Genomic DNA, 20,592 nt, shown 5'->3' on the forward strand with positions numbered 1-20,592 from the left:
TTATCAAAACAAATTCAGTGAATCAATTGAAACTTTTTTTTATAACTAAAAGTTAATCCATTCCAAAAACAAAGAAACTAACTAGCATTTTGATAAATTAAGCATGCGCCTGTTCTAATTAGAAAGAAAAGAGGTTCATTAAAAAATTATTTTATTATAATAAATATTCAAATTGTGGTTTTAATTTCTTGTTAGTTTTAATTTTATTATTTTGTTTGAAATGGGAGCTTTTGGCGCGCCTATAAAAGGAGGGAATTGAACTCGCATGAACCGTTATGTGTAGTTTGAGAGTTGAGAGTGCGTTGTTGTTTCCCCGCCTCAGCTTCAGAATTTCAGATAGTAAAAAAGGCTCTCTCAGATTCCAGAGGCAGCATGGGAAAGCGCCTCCACAACGCTACCTCCTCCGGCGGAGAGATTCCACCGGAAAAGCGGATCCGGCGGAGCAAAACCATTTGCTCTTGCAACTCTCCTCGTCCTCCGTTTCTCTCTGCTCATTCCACTTTCTCTTGGTTCTCTCCCTCTCTCTGAAAATCTTCTCGAAACTTATTTAAATTCCAAGCACTTTGCTCGTATATATGTGAATGCTGCTTTTAATTAAACGCGGTCGTATGCTTAGTATGCAATTGTGCATTTATCGGTCACGGATCAGAACTAGTTCGGATTTTCATTTGGATCTGGTTTTTGAATTGTGCTCCGCGTGATTCAGTTTATCTCTCTCTGATTTGTCTGTTTACGCTTGAACGAATAAGAGAATCTATGCTTGATTCTTCTGAGACTCATAAAAGAACTGGCGTCTGATCTATTTATACATTTTGTTGGAGACCTCGTGTTTGTTTATTACTATTTTTTATTTTTAATTTTCGCAAGACTTTTATGAATGCGATCTTACAGAATCTCTGCTTGTGGATGAACTCTCGATAGCACGTTCAATTTTTTTACATAAGCGGAAACGAAAAAGCTTCAGTAGCTGTTAATTTGTGATTTCAGATATTTTCTTCATTCCGAACGTTTAGAACGTTTCCGGTTCCATGAGTTCCTGAACTATCTGCTCAATATTGAGACGCGCATTTTCTGTTAATAACACCGTGAGCTCTGATTCTGTATAGTCCAAAATTTAGATTATAAACTGCACAACAGCTTAATCAATCTTCGAACGCTGTTCTGTCTTCTGAAGTGTGTATAATTTTTCAGTATTTCTTAAATAGAAAGTTGAAACTATTCTGATCGTCGTTTTCTATTTTTAATACATGGAAACGATCAATGGATGAATCTCTGTTTTTTGTCTTTGTTTTTCATTTCTAGTTATAAATATTGAAAGTATTTAAATCGTTGTTTTCGGTAAATTCTATCTGTAAGAGAGCTTAATTAATTGGTGGAATTTTTTTCCCTCCATTTCTAGTGCATTGTTTAATTATTGTTTCTATTTTTGTCTAAACAACGTGTAATTGTCATGCTCAACGAGAAGGTTCGAAGAAGACATTTGGACAGAGATCGCTAAGTTTCTGGATGGAAAATCTCTGGTGATGCTGGCAGCCACAAGCCGATGGTTCCGCCGTGCTATCATGGATGACGGTATATGGAAGTTCATCTGCCTGCGTGATCTTCAGGTCCCAACCCCGGAACGCGTGGCATTCAGGTGGTGCAAGCTGTACATGTCAGCCTTTGGTAAGATCTGACTCTTCTTCAATATTCAACCAATCTAGTGCTGTCAATTAACTTCGATTTTGAAATGAAATTTCAGATGGAAGCCACTCCTACATGTTCCGTCAACAAGAGAAACACATTGGTGAGTCGGTTCTTTGGTTAGCTAGACATCGTTCCTCGTCAGTCCCTTTTTTTTTTTTTCTTTCATTTTTTTATACAATGAAATTAGAGGTTTGAATTTTCTTAACTAGCCTAAACACTGTCACACTCTAACTAATTAAAAATCACTAAAAAAATAAGTGGATTAATTCTTACTAGACTATTTTAACTTAATCAGTTTCGAGTTTGATTTTGCACCGTATTAAATACTCATGAAATATCACTTAAACTCATGTATGGATTCTTTCAAGATTATTTTAACTTAATCAGTTTAAGTTTGAGTTACGAATATGTAGCACGCTAAATTCACTCTAAATTTTATCATATCCCACGTAAAATTACTACAGCACCCACATTCCTATATATGTAAAGTTCATAATAAATTTTAGACTAGCATTATTTTTTACTTAATAATTTCACTATAGCTTCTATATATCAAGAGAGATAAAAAAAAATATGTGAAAGAATTTAAAGATAAGAGTATAAATAGATAAATAAGTATTGTAAAAATGCAAAGTTAAAATAATATTAATGGATCCCACCCAATTATTGTTGTTGTCAATAATATCATGGAACAATGAACTCAAGCAGAAAATTCCTTGTGAATGGAATTTCCTTGAGCTGACCACTAACCACTTCTAGCAAACCTATTCGTCGTCCCTGTCTCTGATTGTTTAGCTATGATGCAAATTCGTGGTGTAGATCTTTTACATTTTATCCGACCACTGACTGATTCCTTCTTATATAGTGCATATATTGTTGAACTAAAACACAGTCCGCTTGACTGAAAATGATTTACTGGCAATATCTGCAGCTTTAACATCGTAGACTTAGAAGGTTATAGTGATGATGTAATAGTAACTGTTTTTTTTAATACTATGTACCGTCAGATTGGATGCGTATTGGCGCCTTTTCTTTTGATTCTTCTGTAGCCGTCCTGACAGAGAGACTGACTTTTCCGGGGAAGATACGGAAAGGAGAAACCATGGAAAAAATGTTACGGTCTCTAGGTTGTTGCGTGTTAGATAATGTTAAATCTGGAATCTGGATAGCTGGTAACTCCCAAGTTAACTTTTACTCTAGGATTATCCTTGAAATGAATTATGTCACCATTTTATCTCAGTTATGTTTAATTAACTTCATTTATTTGACATGGTTAATTTTTCAGACCTGCAGCTTGTAAGATGCCCGGTTTGTGACCTCAATACGTGCGATGGTAATTTGAATACAATCCGAAGAGCCCTGCATATCCCTATCCCTTTGTACTGAGATTGCTTGCCTTCTAATTTGGACAAGACATATAATACTGCCGTGAATATACATCACTGATCACTGTGTTGTACAGGAAGGATTTGTAAGTAGAGTGAAGCTAGATTAAACTTAAATTGACAGGTTTCTCCTACTTATATAGGAACAATGCAGACGTTAGATGCAAGGCACATAGAACTATTCCTCTGTGAAGGCTACCGAAATGGGAGCTGGGACTACCAGCTTGTAGGATCTCAAGATATCAAAAAACGAGCAGATGGGGCAGCTGGCGCCATTTTTGACATTAAACACCTGGAGGATTCTTCAACGTCGGGTAAATCTTGATTCTTGATACTTCCAATCAACTTTCATGTTCTAATTCTTTTTATTGCCCAACCATTTTATAGAAGATAGTTAAGTCATGGCACTAAAACAAAACAATCTGTTTTCATTTCCAAATTAAATGTCAGCGGTATTTGATTACAAGTCATGGATTGGGAGATCAAATGATTGGCAACCCAAGGCCATGATTGCTTTCCATGCCGTAGCTGTGAACACTAACTTACAAGAAAACGAAGGTAAGAAGCATTCTTCTTTACAGCTTCCGTGTTCGTGTATCAATTATTTGAAAGAATCTCGCAAACTTGAATGCCAGATTTCTTGTTTAGACTATCCTTAGCAATTTCACTGGTCAGTGAAGTAACTCATTTTTACATCTTTGCTTTGCTTAAGCTTGACTATTAAAGTTCTTCAATTCTGTCCCAATTGATTGTCCTTATACAATTACTCTGTTTTCCAATATTTTCCTAACTATTATTTCTTTCAATGCAAGCAGGTCTTCACGTGAAATACCATGCTATGAGGGCAGGAACTGATGGAGAAGTTGTTTCTATTAGAATCTCTCAACAGCTACTGTGATTTGTCTCTAACCTGTCTGTCTTTGAGAGGGGCTGGGATTTGATAGTTCTTTCCTAGCTTTTAGAATGTCTTCTTGGCATTATTATACAAGACTACACTCTTGGATGTCGAAAACAATTATTGTATAATCCATTAATTTCCCTAATGTAGCTCTGGTTTACACATTCAAAGATAATGACAAATAGTATTTCCGGATGAAAAGTTGAAAAATGGTGATGACCAAGCATTCTATTCTATGGTATAGAAAGTATCCTGGAGTGGAGTCCTTGATACATCACCAATGCAGTGTGCTGGAAATAAACTAATGGAATCCGAATAGTACTTTATGATCATTGGTGAGAAACTGAAGATTTTGAATATTCTCCCCCCATAAGGCTGATATGACAAGAACAAGAATTATATTGTCATGTTCTTAAAGTCATACCTTCTATATATCTCTATAAGTTTATTACACTATACCAATATATTATACAATATGACTTTCAAGATTGCTTTTAAAATTAGACAGACTTTAAGATTAAAATACGGTTTCTTCTTCTTATAACCTAGTCCGTCCCTTCCCACCGCAGACTTGCTCATCTGAAAAATAATGGGCATCTTGGAAGTCGTTTTTCCCTTCTTCATCTTTCCTTTCATATATGCCTCAAATGATTGCCAATTTTCTTTCTGTGGCAACAATAGCATTATTCGTTTTCCCTTTCAAGTAGCTGATGAGCAATATCCTTATTGTGGCTATCCTGGTTTTAACTTAATTTGTACGAATAATAGCAAAACAGTGCTAAAACTTCCTTACTCTGGTGAGTTCTATGTGCGCAACATTAACTACCTCACCCAAAAGATACAAGTCTACGACCCTGATGATTGCCTCGCCAAACGTCTTCTGAGCCTCAATGTCTCCGGTTCTCCTTTTATTCCCATTTTCACTCGTAACTACACCATCTTAAGCTGCCCATTTCAGAACGCAGGGTCACAATTCATTCCCATTGACTGCCTCAGCAATTCCACAAATTTTGTATCAGCTGTCTCTTCACTAAACTTGACCAATCCATTGCCTGAGTCTTGCCATGTTATTACAAGGCTTTCGGCCTCAGTTGCAAGGCCAGAGCAGCAGTATGAGCAGAATCTCAGAGACGAGCTTAGTGAAGATCTTCGATTAACATGGGATAGACCTAACTGCAGTTATTGTGAATCACGACAGCAATTGTGTGGGGTTGATCGAAACAATAATAATCAGCTTTTATGTTTCTCTTACCAAACAGGTAAATATGTTCTTCTATCTTCTATATGCATTTTCATAAATTAAAATCCATAAGGCATGTATTCAGAAACTCTAGATGATGACCTAAAAGGAACAAAAGAAAAACTGATAATAACTAAAGTGATATTATCACAGGAGCTGTCTATCATAGGTGGCCCCATTATGAAGTTACAGGGAATTATTAGAAAAATGTTGGTCAATGATTTTACGTCGGTATTCACGATAACTATGTAATTTTCTTTTATTTGTTTATAATTTATAACTATTGACTTCATTATTTATTTGCAATAAGTTAGCATTAAATTAAAAATTAATGCAAAACAAGGCAAGACTACAGTAATGTGTGCATATATATCTAATGCAAAGGTCAAATTATCTTCCCTTATAAGGCACTAGGCAGATGTGTGGTACGCCTTTCCTTTTTATTGAATTACTCGGTAGTCGGTACTCGTTAGATTTTAGAGTGAATTAAAACAACTTTATCTTAATTATGTCACATTACTCCAGGAATTCTTAAATCCAATTCAATGTTCATGGAATGCTAATATAGTACTAATATTTAAATTGTTGACATGGTTAGCAAGTGACGTGTAATAGAGGGTGCTAGATTGAAATTTATTTTACCCTTTTTTGATTCTTCATTTTACCCTTTATTACTACTTTTTTGGGTAATGAAAAATTTAGGACCCATGTTTTTTTTTTAATTTATTTATTTATCATATTTAGGACCCTTTATTACTAGTTTAAAAATATTTCATATTTGAGTTTGAAAACATTTTCTGAGTACTTATTTAATTTGATAAAAATAATTTCTTATTTCTATAAATAATTATAATAATGTCATCAAATATTTAAAAAACTAGAAATAAGTCGAAATAAAATAATATTATATATTTAATAAAAACAGAAACAAAAAGAAAACATTTTCTCAAACTAAACAAACTCTAAATTTTGCCTTCCCTTATGGTATTGTCTCATTAGCTTATATTTGACGTGCTTATTGGATTCTACCCTTGTTCTTTATATCAACATGATTACAGATATGGTGAACTATGTCTGCTCACATATGGCATATTCCGGTTCAATGTGACCAATTAATTGCTAGTATATAAATCCAAAAAGAACTTGTTTCCCCAAAACTCCACCATCTTGGTTATATTAGAAGTCATACATACAACCAGGTATTCTATGGAAATTAATTATTGAACGTGCTATAGTGATATGCCTATTAACAGAAATAGACCCCCAACGTGCTTAGGGATAACGTGTTCGACTTACTAACATTTAAAGGATTTGATAATGAGTTTTAACAAGTAAAGAATAAGAAGAAATAAGTTAAATTTGTAGAGGGCATATTAATTGTTGTAAAATTGAATTTTCAGGAAGTTCACGACAAGGTGGATCCCAAGTTTTTAGAATCATCACATTATGCATAGCTGGACCTGCAGCCGTCTTTGCAATTGTGATGGCATGCTGCGTGTGCTACAAGGACAGACTAGTGAACAACAATGGCAACAACGCTATTGCGAGGTCTGCAGGAACTACAATATCACCATTACCGCAAGAAGAGAGTGTGAGTAGGGGTCTGGACGAGTGGACGATTGAGTCTTACGAGAAGGTAGTGGTTGGAGAGAGTAGACGAGTTCCTGGACCGAACGATGGATGCTGTTGGATATGCTTGTCGGAGTACAATAGCAAAGAGACAGTAAGATGCATCCCTGAATGCAACCACTGCTTCCACGCTCACTGCATAGACGAGTGGCTTCGCATCAACTCCACATGCCCAGTTTGTCGCAACTCTCCCTCACCTTCTCCTCTTCATCTTACTTCTTGAACCATCATCCATCTTCTCTTCTCATCTCTACACCTCATCTACTTAACTCTTATTACTTTTCTTTTCTATATTTCTAAACTTTAATATGTTAGCTACATATTAGTCACAATTTGACATCTAGTGCTTTCAACTTGTCTGGTAATTTCTCCTTACATTGTTTTCACCTCCCTCCCTTTCCCCTCTTTCATAAACAACTACTATATGTAATACTCTTTTGGCTTTTTTATTTTATATTTTTTGTACAAGGAATAAATTTTATATTATCATTTTTTATATGAAAAGAATCATAGGACAAAGACATAATTTGCATGATTTTTTTTTTACAAGGAATAAACTTGAAGCATTACTCGACTAGAAAAATGATATATCCTCCGAAAATTCGTTCCGAATCATCTTTCGATTAATTAAAAAGCTTTTTTTTTAATTAAAAAAATTATAAACATGAATCATAATTAATTAGGAGGAATTTTCGGTCAAAATTGCCGAAGCTGTAACATTATATGATTATCACTTACTAGACTGTTCCATGTATGGATCGAAAGTCGTTTTACGTAGAGCTGTCAAAACGGATCAGTCTGGTTTATATGGGTCGGTCTACCTTGACCCACTTTAAAAACGAGTTAACCCAACTCGGCTCACTTTTGATTTTCTAAAAAAAAAATTGGCCTGGCCCGGCCCACCACGAGTTGGTGAGTTATACGGGCCAAGCCCATCAGCCCACCAAAAAATAAAAAAAATATCAATAAAATTCAAAATTTTAAATTAATTATAAATTAACATAATAGTCATAAAATTAACATCATTAATAGTCATAAGTCATAACTCATCGTACAAAATTAAATACAAATCATGATAAAAGTCTAAAATAAAAATTTTCAATATCCCATCATACAAAATTAACTACAAATCATACTTAAATTTTTATTGCAAAAAAGAAATAATGGGTTGGTGGGCTACTTAGCCCACCACAGGTTTAGCCCGGGTGAGCCGGGTCAAAGTGGGCCGGGTTGAAATATACCCACCTACTATAAAACTTCAATTTTTTTGGCCCGGCTCGGCCCGTTTTCAAGGTGGGCCGGGTTGGCTCACAGGTCCTGCCCACTTTGACGGCTCTAGCTTTATGCAACAGTGATGCACGTTCAATGTTTTTTTTTTTTGAGGGGAGCATGCACGTTCAATGTAGACAATGGTTAATGCCTACACAGTTCATTGGTTTAAAAAATGAAAAATGCTTATGACACTAGTACACAATACACATTTTACGTCGGTCATTTTAGGGGTTTTTACGTCAGAAAAACTTTCGACATTGAAGTGGGAGACGTAAATTTACGTCGGGGCACAAAAACCGACGTAAATATACGTCAAACATGCCAAGGTCCGACGTAAAAAAGTCATAAAAATTTTAAAAAAAACAAAGAAAAGAAAAATGAGTGCAAGCAGAACGGGCTGTTCTGCTTGGAGAATGACCCGTTCTGCTTGGAGAACGGCCCGTTTTCCATAGAGAACGGGTCGTTCTCCAAGCAGTACGGCCCGTTCTGCTTGATAGACCTAGGAATGGGTTCTCCAAATCCAGACTTTGTCACTTCCTTCTCCAGCTTCAAAAACACGAAATGCAACACAAACATTATTATGAAAAAAACATCTCAAAAAACACAAACTTGATAGAAGATGCTACCTCATAGAAAAACAAATGGATGTATTGTTAAGCCATTTCCATCAACACGCGAAGAAGAAAGCAACGCAACCCTCCGAAGAAGAATTATCAATAACTAACCTGCCAAGAAGGGTCCAATAGAGTAGCATGAAATTGCATCCTCTCCTCGTTAGTAATCTGGTACTTTAGACAGGGAGTCTCATTTTGTCGCTTTCCAAAGATATACTCCTGTGTCAAGAAAGTCGTGAAGTATCTCCACCTGGTGGTAAGGGTAGATAACGTCTTCCTCATGATCTCAGTGTTGAGAATGTCAAAATTTTGCTATCAAAATAACAACAAATAATAAATAACGTAATTAAGTTATATAATATTGAAGGGATGTGCAAGTATATACCTGAATATCTTGCCACATGAGGTTCTTGTCAGCCTCCTCAACGTCATCCCATGATGGAATGATAATAGAAACATGACGTTAAGCTATGACGACTCCCAAATAGCTCCTAAACTTTGCAACATTTGGGCCTGATGCCTTGCCAGAGCGATGATCCACCTCAACCTGTGTCCTCATCTTGGCAATGCGTCTCGCTGTCAACCCAGACAATCAGGTGACAGATCTACCTTCCCTCTTAACACTGTCAGACCCCAAATCTGCCATAACCCTGAAAAAATAACACTATCATTATTAAAACAATGAATTAACTAAATATACAAATAAAGTAAAAAAGATAATAACAATATAACAAAAAAATAACTAATAATGTAAATATAAAAATAAAGTATCAAATTAAATTAAATATATTTACGAAATGAATAAAGTAAATAGATAAATAAAGTTCAACTAACTTAAGTGCAATATACTAATAAAAAAATGAATAATACACAAACACAAACCTATTAGGTTGGTATGTTTTCCCATATTCCTTCATCATGATCACTTCGAATAGCATGCATTTCTTCCACTTCATTGTTCGCAATTGCACCAAATGATGTACTTGAGAAAGATGGTGTCTCATGCATATCTAGAGACTCGTCTTCGTGAGTTCCGTGCATGGTTCTTCCTTCGAGGACCACTAACCATTTCTCATTACAAGGATCCCTGACATAAAAAATCTTCCTTGCTTGATATGCCATAATAAAAGATTCATCCTTATAACCAATCTTGTTCAAATTAGCCAAAGTAAACCCTAAATCATCTGTCTGTACACCCGTATTGCCATCAACCCATTTACACTTGAACACAGGCACTCTAAACGTAACATAATCAATTTCCCATATGTCTTGTATGACTCCAAAATAACTCATGGATGCTGTAATGAGATTTTTATATTTAGAACTTAGCAAAGTGCATAGACTCAGCCTGAATTGTAACCTCACTGTTCTGTACTCTACTTTTGTCATCTTCTATCTTTGTATAGAAACAATATTTATTAATGTCATACCCACCAAATGTAATGACATCGTTGTTAGGCCCACGAGTGAGTCTCAAAAGTGTATCAGAAGCATTAACCTCACCGTAAACCTTTTTCTTAAACCAAGCTAAGAAACTCTTGTTATGTTCATTCAATACTCATTTTTCATTCATTCGGGGGTGTGTTATATTCATTTCATGTATGTGTTGCGATATGTAAGGAATTACTTCATCGGTGTTGTTCAATATGTACAAATGTGCTTGGTCAACTTCTTTTCGACTCACACTTCTAATCTTTAAACTTTGAGTACCCTTACCAAAATGTTTCTCATCATGCCGAGTCTTAGGAATTCCTATTGGTTCTGATTTTGACATGTACCCTGAATAAAACTCAATGGCTTCTTCTGCAATGTACCTCTCCACAATAGAAGCTTCTGGCTGATATTGATTCTTAACATATCTTTTTAAGATCTTCATGTATCTATCAACAGGGTACATTCATCTAAGATAAACTGGGCCACACAATCGAATCTCCCTAACCAAATGAACTATCAAATTCACCATGATATCAAAAAATGAAGGTGGAAAATACATTTTCAATTGACACAAGATTGTGATTGCTTCATTTTCTAACTCATCTAACTTTAGAAGGTCAATTACTTTCTTGCAAATGGCATTGAAGAATAAACACAATCGAGTAATAACAACTCTAACAGAAGATGGTAAAATGTTATGAATAGCCACACTTAAAAGTTGTTGCATTAAGACATGACAATCGTGAGACTTTAAACCAACTAACTTCAAATCTTGAATAGACACTAGACTCTTAACATTTGAGGAGTACCCTTATGGAACTTTCACACTGTGTAAGCACTCACAAAATCTTTTCTTTTCTTTTTTTGATAGAGTATGACAAGCTGGAGGCAAGTAAGTGCGTTTTCCAATAGACTGTGGATGTAACTCAGAATGTATACATATGTCCACCAAATATTGTCGTGCTTTCACTCCATCTTTTGTCTTTCCTTTTATGTTTAGCAATGTCCCAATTACACTATCGCAAACATTTTTCTCCACATGCATCATATCTATACAGTGTCTAACATCTAGCTTGTACCAATAAGGAAGATTAAAGAATATTGATCGTTTCTTCCAGATATTTTTCTCAGTTGACTTCTTTTGCGTCTTTCTAAACACAATGTTAATGTTCTTCACCCGCTCATATACTCGTTCACCATTGCATGGTGTCGAGGCAATTTCATCCTCCTGACATCCATTGAATGATTTCTTCAATCTACGGTATGAATGACTACGAACTAGAAACTTGCGATGCCTAGTGTATGCAGTCTTCTGCCCATGTTTCAATTGGGTATAACTTGTATTTTCTTCACATATAGGGCATGTATAATGGACCTTCACACTATAACCGCTCATGATACCATATGCTGGAAAATCATTTATTGTGCAAAGCACGCAAAGTAAATTTTTCTTCATAGTATGCATCAAAGACCTCCACTCCTATTTCCCACAACATTTTCAAGTCATCAATCAAGGGACTAAGATACACATCTATGTCATTTCCTGGTTGTCGGGGTCCTGATATCATCATAGACAACATAATATATTTTCTCTTCATGCATAGCCAAGGAGGCAAATTGTAAATGACCAACAAAAATGGCCATGAGCTGTGTTTACTACTTCAGTTTCCATAAGGATTCATGTCGTCTGTAGTTAGACCAATTCTCAGGTTTCTTGACTCTACACTAAATTCTGGAAATATTTCATGAATCCTCTTCCATTGCGGAGAATTACCTAGATGTCGAAGAAATTTGTCACATTTTCTATCATTTTCATGCCATGTGAGGTTTTTTGCATCCTCTTTAATGACAAACAATCTTTTAAACCTAGGTATTATTGACAAATACCATAAGACCTTAGTAGGGGGACCCTCTATTTCTTTCTCACCACTATTTCTATCAGTTTTCTTTTTTAACCGTGACAATCCACATGTCGGATACACTTTCAATGTACCAAAATCATTTGTATACAATACGCAATCATTAGGGCACGTGTGTATCTTCTTATGCTCCAAACCCATTGAACATAGTATCTCTTTTGCTTCATAGTTGCGATTAGGTAACGTGTTATCTTCTAGAAGCATCTCCTTCAACAACTTCAACAATTGTGTGAAACTTTTATCAATCCACCCATTTCTTACTTTTAAACTAAACAATCTTAAAGTTGTTGATAATCTTGTAAACATACTGCATCCTGGGTACAATTGTTACTCAAAATCAGACTTCAAGGTAGCATACACATGTACTCTTTCAAAATTTTCATCACTAACATCATGTATCATCTTTTCTAAATTATCGTCTATCCCTTCAAAATTTTCAGTTGTTGACATCGTTGGAATCTCTAATATTGCTCCGTGCCATGTCCATATTGTATAACTCTTTACAATACCAAATATAAATAGGTGATCATGTATTTTCCCAACTTCTTGACGTATCTGATTCAAACAACGAACGCATGGACAATAATATGCCCCTTTGATAGGTTTTCCATTTTCTCTAGCAAATTGCAAGAACTTCTCAACTCTATTTCTGCACTCTTCACTAATGCGACGTGCATTTATCTAACTTCGGTTCATAACTACGTACATTACAATTTCATGTATATCGTGCACATGATAGTTTTAAATTCCTAAAGTCAACTAATTCCTAAACCCTAAACAACCATAAAATAACATATACAGAGGGAGGGTAATTACAACAATTATCTTGCAAAAATCTCTTTAAGAAAATATTAAAAATTGTATTTCAAAATTAAAAATAATAATATTGTTTCTAGAATAATCAAATTTATGAGTAAAATTAAAAAATTAAATTATCAAAATATAAAGATCAAAATTAATTTTAAAATTAAATTAAATAATTTTCAATTATAAATTTAATTAATCGATGTGTGTATCAATGTTGGGTAACGTTTTAGAGTGAATTTATAATAACTCCAATACTCTCAATTCATTAATCAAACAATTGTTGTAATTTTTGTAAAGTATTATACCACTATTTTATAAATCTAACTATTAAATTATAATTTTGTTAATATAATTTTATATTAATTTTTATTAAAATTGAACATTTTAAAGTATAATTAAAATATTTATATTTTAATATATTTTAAAAAAATATATTACATCAATTTTATTTATAAAAATAAAATATTAAATCATCTCGAATTAATATATAATTATATATATATATAATCTAAAAATTTATAAAAAATTATATTTAATATAAAATTATTAAACAATATAATTCTTAATAAAATAAAGTTACATGATATTATAAACTTCTTTTATTTATACCCAAAATAAAATCTACACACTTCCAATAAATTTTGATTCATAAATAAATTCCATAAAACTAATTTTATTATGTTTATTTATCCAAAATTCCTTCATTTTTGGGTATCATTAAAAATATATCTATTTTACTGGAGAAATAAAAATCCTTTTATGAGCAACTAATACAAGGTAATACATCAACAATAAGCAACTAAAATAACCCACCATCAATAATTTATATAGGCAATGAAAGGAAGATAACACAAAACAATGAGAAGATTCATATATAGGCAATGAAAGGGAAATGAACGGAAGGCTCGCCGAAAATAACAACTCACCTTCGCCGAAAACTCAAAAATGCCTTTCACCGGATTCCAATCGGTCAAAAAGATGGAGAATGACCTACCAATGACGAGCCGCCCTTCGCCAGAAGTCGTCGAAGTTCAAAACGCAACTAGAACTCGTTCTCACCTTCGCCGAAAATCGCCCAAACGCTTTTCAGATTAACCTAAGTCGTGCGCGCGAGGAAGATGAAGGTGCGCCCAGTGGTATTAAGAGGTTTTTACGTCGGACTAAATAGGGGTCTGACGTAAAATTTCAAATCTACGTCGACTGTGGCTTCTGTCCAACGTAGATTTCAAATTTTACGTCGGACCTTATGTAGTCCTACATAAAATAATTTGACTTATTTTCAAAATTGCTATCGCGTCTTTTTTACGTCTTTGTATGTCCAACGACAAAGAGATAACATAAAAATCTAATTTTCCACTAATGACATAAATATGTTGCATACTCTCCTTCCTTTCTATTAGTCCATTGCTTCTTTAATCCTTGAAAATTATTATTTTATCAATTATATTTTTTAAGTAATCGTTTAAGGTTATTATAAGTGAATTAAAAATATAATAAATTTTCCTTTTTTATAAAATAAATTTAATATTTATTATCATATCTTCTTTTATTTTTTTTCCATTATAAATACATATTAGTTGTTACAACTTACAAATATATAAATTAGTTTAGATTAAATGAGATGCTAAAGTATAACTCACAAAACAATAATTGATGTTGTCTTGAATTTTTGAAAAGATAAATAAATAAAAAGATATATTTTTATTTAAAAACCAATAATTAAAAAGAATCAAAAGGAGTATTAGCTAAAGTGTAAAAGTTAGAAAACGAGTTGTGAATACCATTTCACTTTTTATTTTATTTTATAAAGATAAAAAAGATTATAAAGATAGTAAATGAACATTGAACCTAAGTCTTCATATATCTAATTATTTCAATTCCTCCTTATCCAACCACTAGATTAATCCTAGTAGTCAAATACCAATTTACTTTAACAATAAAGTGCTAATATCAATTTAAAAGTACTATTTGTGAAAGAAAATTATATCTTCTATTTATAAAAAAGAATACTAATATTGACAACATATTTATCTGTAATACGTTCAACTATTTCTTTTTCATGTACTTTCATTTTTGTCATTCTCGTCGTTTTTTGTTCGTTCAAATTTTCCCTTAAATTTCATTCTACTTGTCTTTCAGCCTCCATTTTTTTTATGTTGGAGTTATTATCCATAAATATTTTCCTTATATTTAATATTAATAGTAAATAATTTTGGTTATATTTACTATTAATAATTATTATTTTTTGCTTATCGTTGAAATAGAAGTTGAAAGTTCAAAGAAATTTAGAGAAAATTTTAACAGTAAATATTTGTACTCATAAAAAATATATAGTAAATACTTTAAGAGAAGATATTAACAACAATGGATACAAATGGTGGTAAATTTGGTACCTTGTCTTAAATTATTTACTGTTTATTTTATAAGAAAAAACATTTACTATTAAAAAATTGTTTGTAATTTTGAGTGTTTTGTATACTTAATTACTTATATTAATTAATTTGTTCCTTTTGTATAGCTCTCACAAATTCTTACTTCTTTACAGGTTCTAGTAGGGTCCTAAAGGAAATATTGTAAATTCTGGAACTTTGACCTAGCCAATGTGCAATTTGGCATTTTTTTTTCATAAAAAAAAGTGGTTCCCTCTTTGTAAACCCTTTTGGACGGAACTGGCACCTACTTACAGTTGGGTAATTGTTTTTATGAAATTTTCTAATTTATCATTTTTTTTATCATATCACTTATTATATTTCTCATTTTTTATATCTTTTTCTTATATATATATATACTCTTTTTATTCAAAATGAAATGAACATTTAGTAAATACATTTTTATCTTATCTTTGAGATGACCGTGCACTAAATATGGATCCCAATATATAGAACCAAACATAAACTCTATAAAGGGGTTGGGGCGTGTATGTAAGCTACCTGAATGAACCTGCTCTCCCAGATCTGAACAAAACCCCAAAAACTAGTATTGATGAAGATGATGAGGAACAAGCTTCTTCTGTTGCTGAGAACGAGGTTACTACTTACTTGTGTTTATTTTTACTACACATAACGTGTATGTAAGCTACCCCTCCTCATTTTTATTATTTTCCTTTCTTTAATTATACATACATATCTACATGTTGGCTTTTAGTTACAAAGGAATTAATATTGGCTTTAATTGTCAATTAATCTCTCTCTCATTCAATTGATTTTTCAATTGCATAGATTGCAAGAGGGGTGTGAACACAAAAACCCAACCCAATTAAGGTCTGGAACTGTAAATCTTTAGTTTCTAATCCGTACTCTTACACTTAATATTTTCAGCCTGTATGGATTGCTGCTGAATCTGGGAATATTGATGAAGGGGAAAGCAGCTCCAACAAGGAATTAATGTTGACTACTTTGCTTCCTTTTTGATATACAAGTGTTTGAGAGGACATGGATAAGACACTATTTTTCTAATTATTAGTGTACCAATTTTAATATAAATAAATAAAAAAGGTGATTTTAATTCAAGTTCATATTTTATGAATATAATATATAGCACATCATAAATATTGGTGGCACTATTTTTCTAATTATTGGTGTACCAATTTTTGTTACCAAGATAAAATGTATGGTTACCTTAAAAAGTCAACAGCAATTTAACAAAATGAAATATGATAACTAATTTTGATTCAAGAACAATATTATTAGTAGTGATGATAATATATTAATTATTATATATGTTTAAATTTTTCTTTCCAAAATTATTGACTTTAACTGGTTTGCGATTTTGGCTAAGACACTTTTTTTAATATTTATTATTATTACTACTTTTTAATTAAAAAAATTTATTTTTCTCTTAAACAAGTCACTTTTTAAAATTTATTTTTTAATATTTATTATTGTTACTACTATCATTAACTAGTTGATTATAATCACTTTAATTGTCAAAAAATTATTTTAAAATTTCTACTTTAAAATTTTATCTTATGGCAGGTTGATATTGTTGAACTTGCAACTATTATTGAAAAGATTGAAGGCCTTATTGTACTTGTTGAAAGTTTTTCCTTTACAGATTTAAAATATTAAGGTAAGTCTTTAAAGAATTTTCTTTTTTATTTTATTATTTGATGTATGAAAAGTATAGATAAACAATAATTTTTTTAAAACCATGCATTTATGTGATTAGATGTTAACATTGATGTAAATATTATCAATGACTAATATGATAGATCAAGAAAAAATGAATCGAAAATGGATATCTGCTAGTCGATTGTCAAAAAAATATAAAGATGGGGTGAAAGAGTTTCATAGATTTGCAGTTGAGCATGCAAAAGATCCTAGTAGAATTATTTGCCCTTGCTTGAAGTGTTGTCATTCAAAGGTAGTTAATGCGGATGTGTTGGAAGAACATTTAGTATGTTTCTTACTTTTCTTTTATTTTCTCCTCTTCTATTTAATTTTGAATATTAATAACTTTTTGTATTGTTGAAATTTAAATTTTATTTAAGTTATTAATTATATTTAATTTAAAAATTGTTAAATATTAAAAATTGATTATTATTTACATTTGTAAAGTTATATATATATATATATATATATATATGTATACAAACAAATTAAGCATGCGATAGAATCTAATTATCTTATTTAAATAAAAAATTTAAATTTTAAAATTTTTAAACTATCTTAATTAAAAAAAAATCTCAAACATAACATAAGAATTAATTTGAAACATTCTCTCTCAAAATTTATATAAATCAATATGTTTTCAACGTAACTTTATAAACTTTTATAAAGAGTTGTCATGCATTTTTGATGATGTGGTAGAAGATAGATCATGCGACTCATTATTTGGTTATGTTAAATTTTTTGTAAGCATGTTTGATGTGATATAATTTTTGTACCAAAATCATGCACTACTTGTGCTAAGTTTGGACTAAGTATTTGTAGGTTGTTTAACTTATCTTAGACTAGTTTTGGGAGATGCATTTTAGGAATTGTTACGAATAAAATAGCTAAAACTAATTTAAATTTTCCTAAATTTCTATAATTAAGATATTTTATTAATTATTGGAGAATTTTCATTAATTTTTATATACCAATTAAACCTAAGTGTAAAAATATAATTTCATATCAAATGTCCTGGCAAAATTCCAAAAAAAATTTGCCTAAGAAACTTATAAGGATATCATTAACCTATAATAAAATTTTCAAGTTGTAATAAGTTGATTTGATATAGTTTTGAAATTTTTAAGTTTATTAAACTTTAGAAAATGGTACGGGTGTTTTGGTAAATATATCTCTTTTTCAACATGAAGGTCATTCTCAGAAGGAGACAGCCGTGACGATGTCCTCAGACTTTTCCTGCTGGTGCTGAGTCTAGGAGAAACACTAGGAGTTGGGGATTTAAGGACTGGGGATGAATCACACTGAACTATACTGAGGCCCGCTGGCGAGACACAATTCATTGCAGCACTAGGAGAATCAATGGACACATCTGGGGTTGAAAAACCTGCAAAACACATGGTAAGACTTTTTTTATTCAGAACTTTATTAGTAATAATTATTTTGAAAGTTATAAAAAATTTAGATTTGTTGATTCACTTTATTTTTTTAGCCAACATTGGGTGTTGCTTGGAATCAATCTTAAAATGGAGATAATTCATTATCTTGATCAATTGGAGAATGACATAAGTATGTGACAAGATTTGAAGAATTTGTTTGACATGTAAGAATATACACATGGTTGACATTTTGTGTGTTTTGTTGTACTATATTTTTTACTTATATGTGTGTATATATATATATATATATATATATATATATATATATATATATATATATATATATATATATATATATATTATCTTTATTAACTAGGGTTATACAAGCCTACCGAGCTCAAAGAGGAGCTATGGTTTCAAAGTCTTAGTCAAGTAACATCAATTGGATAACAATTAAGGTAAATTATAATTGTTATTTGAAAATCAATCACTGATGATAATTTTAATTATATTGATATTTTTGCCTTTTGGTTATAGTGTCCGAAGTAATCAAATGGCAACGATTGTGGATATTACATTTATCGGTATATGAAGGAAATTATCACCTATTGTGAAGGGGGGACAATTCCAAAAGATGTATAAAATATATTGGTTCCTTATAATTCCTTTTATGTACAATCTCAGTTGGTTTATTTTTTTTTTTTTTCAGTACTTCCCTAGATGCAGCATGCAACGATATTCTAATGATCAAATCACAGAAGTTAGAGAAGATTGGTGTTTATATGTCATTAAAAAATGCTTGTAGGTTAGTATGTTATGCTATAGCATTTTTAGGCCATGCCACTTTTCTTTTATGCTATTTTTTTAATCTTCATACATTTTATTTTATATTGTATCTTGGTGACTTATAATTTTTCTTTTCTTTGTAGAACCAATGGGCTGTGGAATATTCTAAGAGAGAGAACTACATGATATTGGACAAACATTGATTATATGTTACTGTCAAGTTAATGTCAAATAACTAAATGTAATATGTTAGGTCTATATACATTTCCTTTTTTTTTTATTTGAGTCTAAGACTAGGAGTTGCATGGTAATGGACAAGCATTGATTGTGTTTAGATATATGTAATTATTATTGCAACAAACTAAATGTAATACATGTTAAGTTTATATAAACTAATCTTTTAATTTTGATGTATTACATTATACATTATATTTTTAAATCAAATTTGGCTACATTGTTGATTGATTGTTATAGTTCTATGTCTTGGGATTTATTTTTGCATGCATAGCAAAATCAACAAGTGTCAATGATGTAAAAAAATTATTAAAAAAAAATTAAACATATAGATAGCGTTTATATAAGGAAACGCTTTCTATTGGCTAGAATATAAAGTACTTAGACATAGATAGCGCACTTAAAAGGATGTGCTTTTTATTTGCATATACATAGTTAGCGCACTTAAAAGGAAGTGTTGTCTATACATTCAATGATAAAGAGCACTCCTTTTTAAAAGCGTCATGTAGGTACTTAGACATAGATAGCACACTTAAAAGGAAGTGCTTTCTATTTGCATATACATAGTTAGCGCACTTAAAAGGAAGTACTTTCTATTTGCATATATATGGATAGCGTTTTTTTAGAAGCGCTATCTATTAATAGAAATCGTTCAAATAGAGAGCACTTTTTAAGTGCTGTCTATCATTAAAATAAGCGCCATCTATTGATATTTTTGACGTAGTGAAAGGATTCTGGAAAAGCTTCGTGAGTGGATATTTCCAAAGGGCAAGAAGGATGTGGTGGTGCCGAGTAACTAAGGAAACAGGCTCTCATCCAAGTGTTGTTGAGGAAGGAATATGTTTGTTTGTTTTTATTTTTTGAATATCGAGGAAATAGTTTATGTATTAATAATTCGATTAAGTCCGAGGCTCTCAAAGTGTAATACATGTTTGAAAATCGAGAAAATTTAAATGACTTTTTCATTATCAGTCAATAAAAAATTGACATTTGGGGTAATTTTATGACTCCAACACAACTTTTATGCAAATACAAACTTAATAGCATCTCTTACCTCTATCTCTCTCTCTCTATAGTCCCATGAATCTTCTGTCTAGGCTATAACACAAATCCAACACTACGACAACCACACAAGCACCTCATCGGAACCACAACCAGTGACCTGCGTGTGCCTCTTCCACCACCCCACCATCACCCTTGCCT

At 31.9% G+C, this 20,592-nt stretch overlaps 2 protein-coding genes across 2 annotated transcripts; both read left to right on the forward strand.

Moving 5' to 3' along the window:
- The first annotated feature begins 1,224 nt into the window (after positions 1–1,224).
- On the forward strand, positions 1,225–4,026 carry RMF (reduced male fertility). The gene is made up of 7 exons (XM_020369455.3): positions 1,225–1,665; positions 1,742–1,786; positions 2,694–2,858; positions 2,972–3,019; positions 3,215–3,385; positions 3,522–3,629; positions 3,887–4,026. The coding sequence occupies exons 1-7, from the start codon at positions 1,524–1,526 to the stop codon at positions 3,967–3,969; spliced, it is 762 nt and encodes a 253-aa protein (XP_020225044.2). The 5' UTR covers positions 1,225–1,523; the 3' UTR covers positions 3,970–4,026.
- Positions 4,027–4,410: 384 nt separating this feature from the next.
- Positions 4,411–7,615, forward strand: LOC109806923 (putative RING-H2 finger protein ATL21A). The gene is made up of 2 exons (XM_020369453.3): positions 4,411–5,228; positions 6,610–7,615. The coding sequence occupies exons 1-2, from the start codon at positions 4,559–4,561 to the stop codon at positions 7,059–7,061; spliced, it is 1,122 nt and encodes a 373-aa protein (XP_020225042.1). The 5' UTR covers positions 4,411–4,558; the 3' UTR covers positions 7,062–7,615.
- Positions 7,616–20,592: the final 12,977 nt, after the last annotated feature.

Source organism: Cajanus cajan, chromosome 5, assembly GCF_000230855.2.
Source record: "Cajanus cajan strain Asha chromosome 5, NIPB_CcT2T_4, whole genome shotgun sequence".
Lineage (NCBI taxonomy): Eukaryota > Viridiplantae > Streptophyta > Magnoliopsida > Fabales > Fabaceae > Cajanus > Cajanus cajan.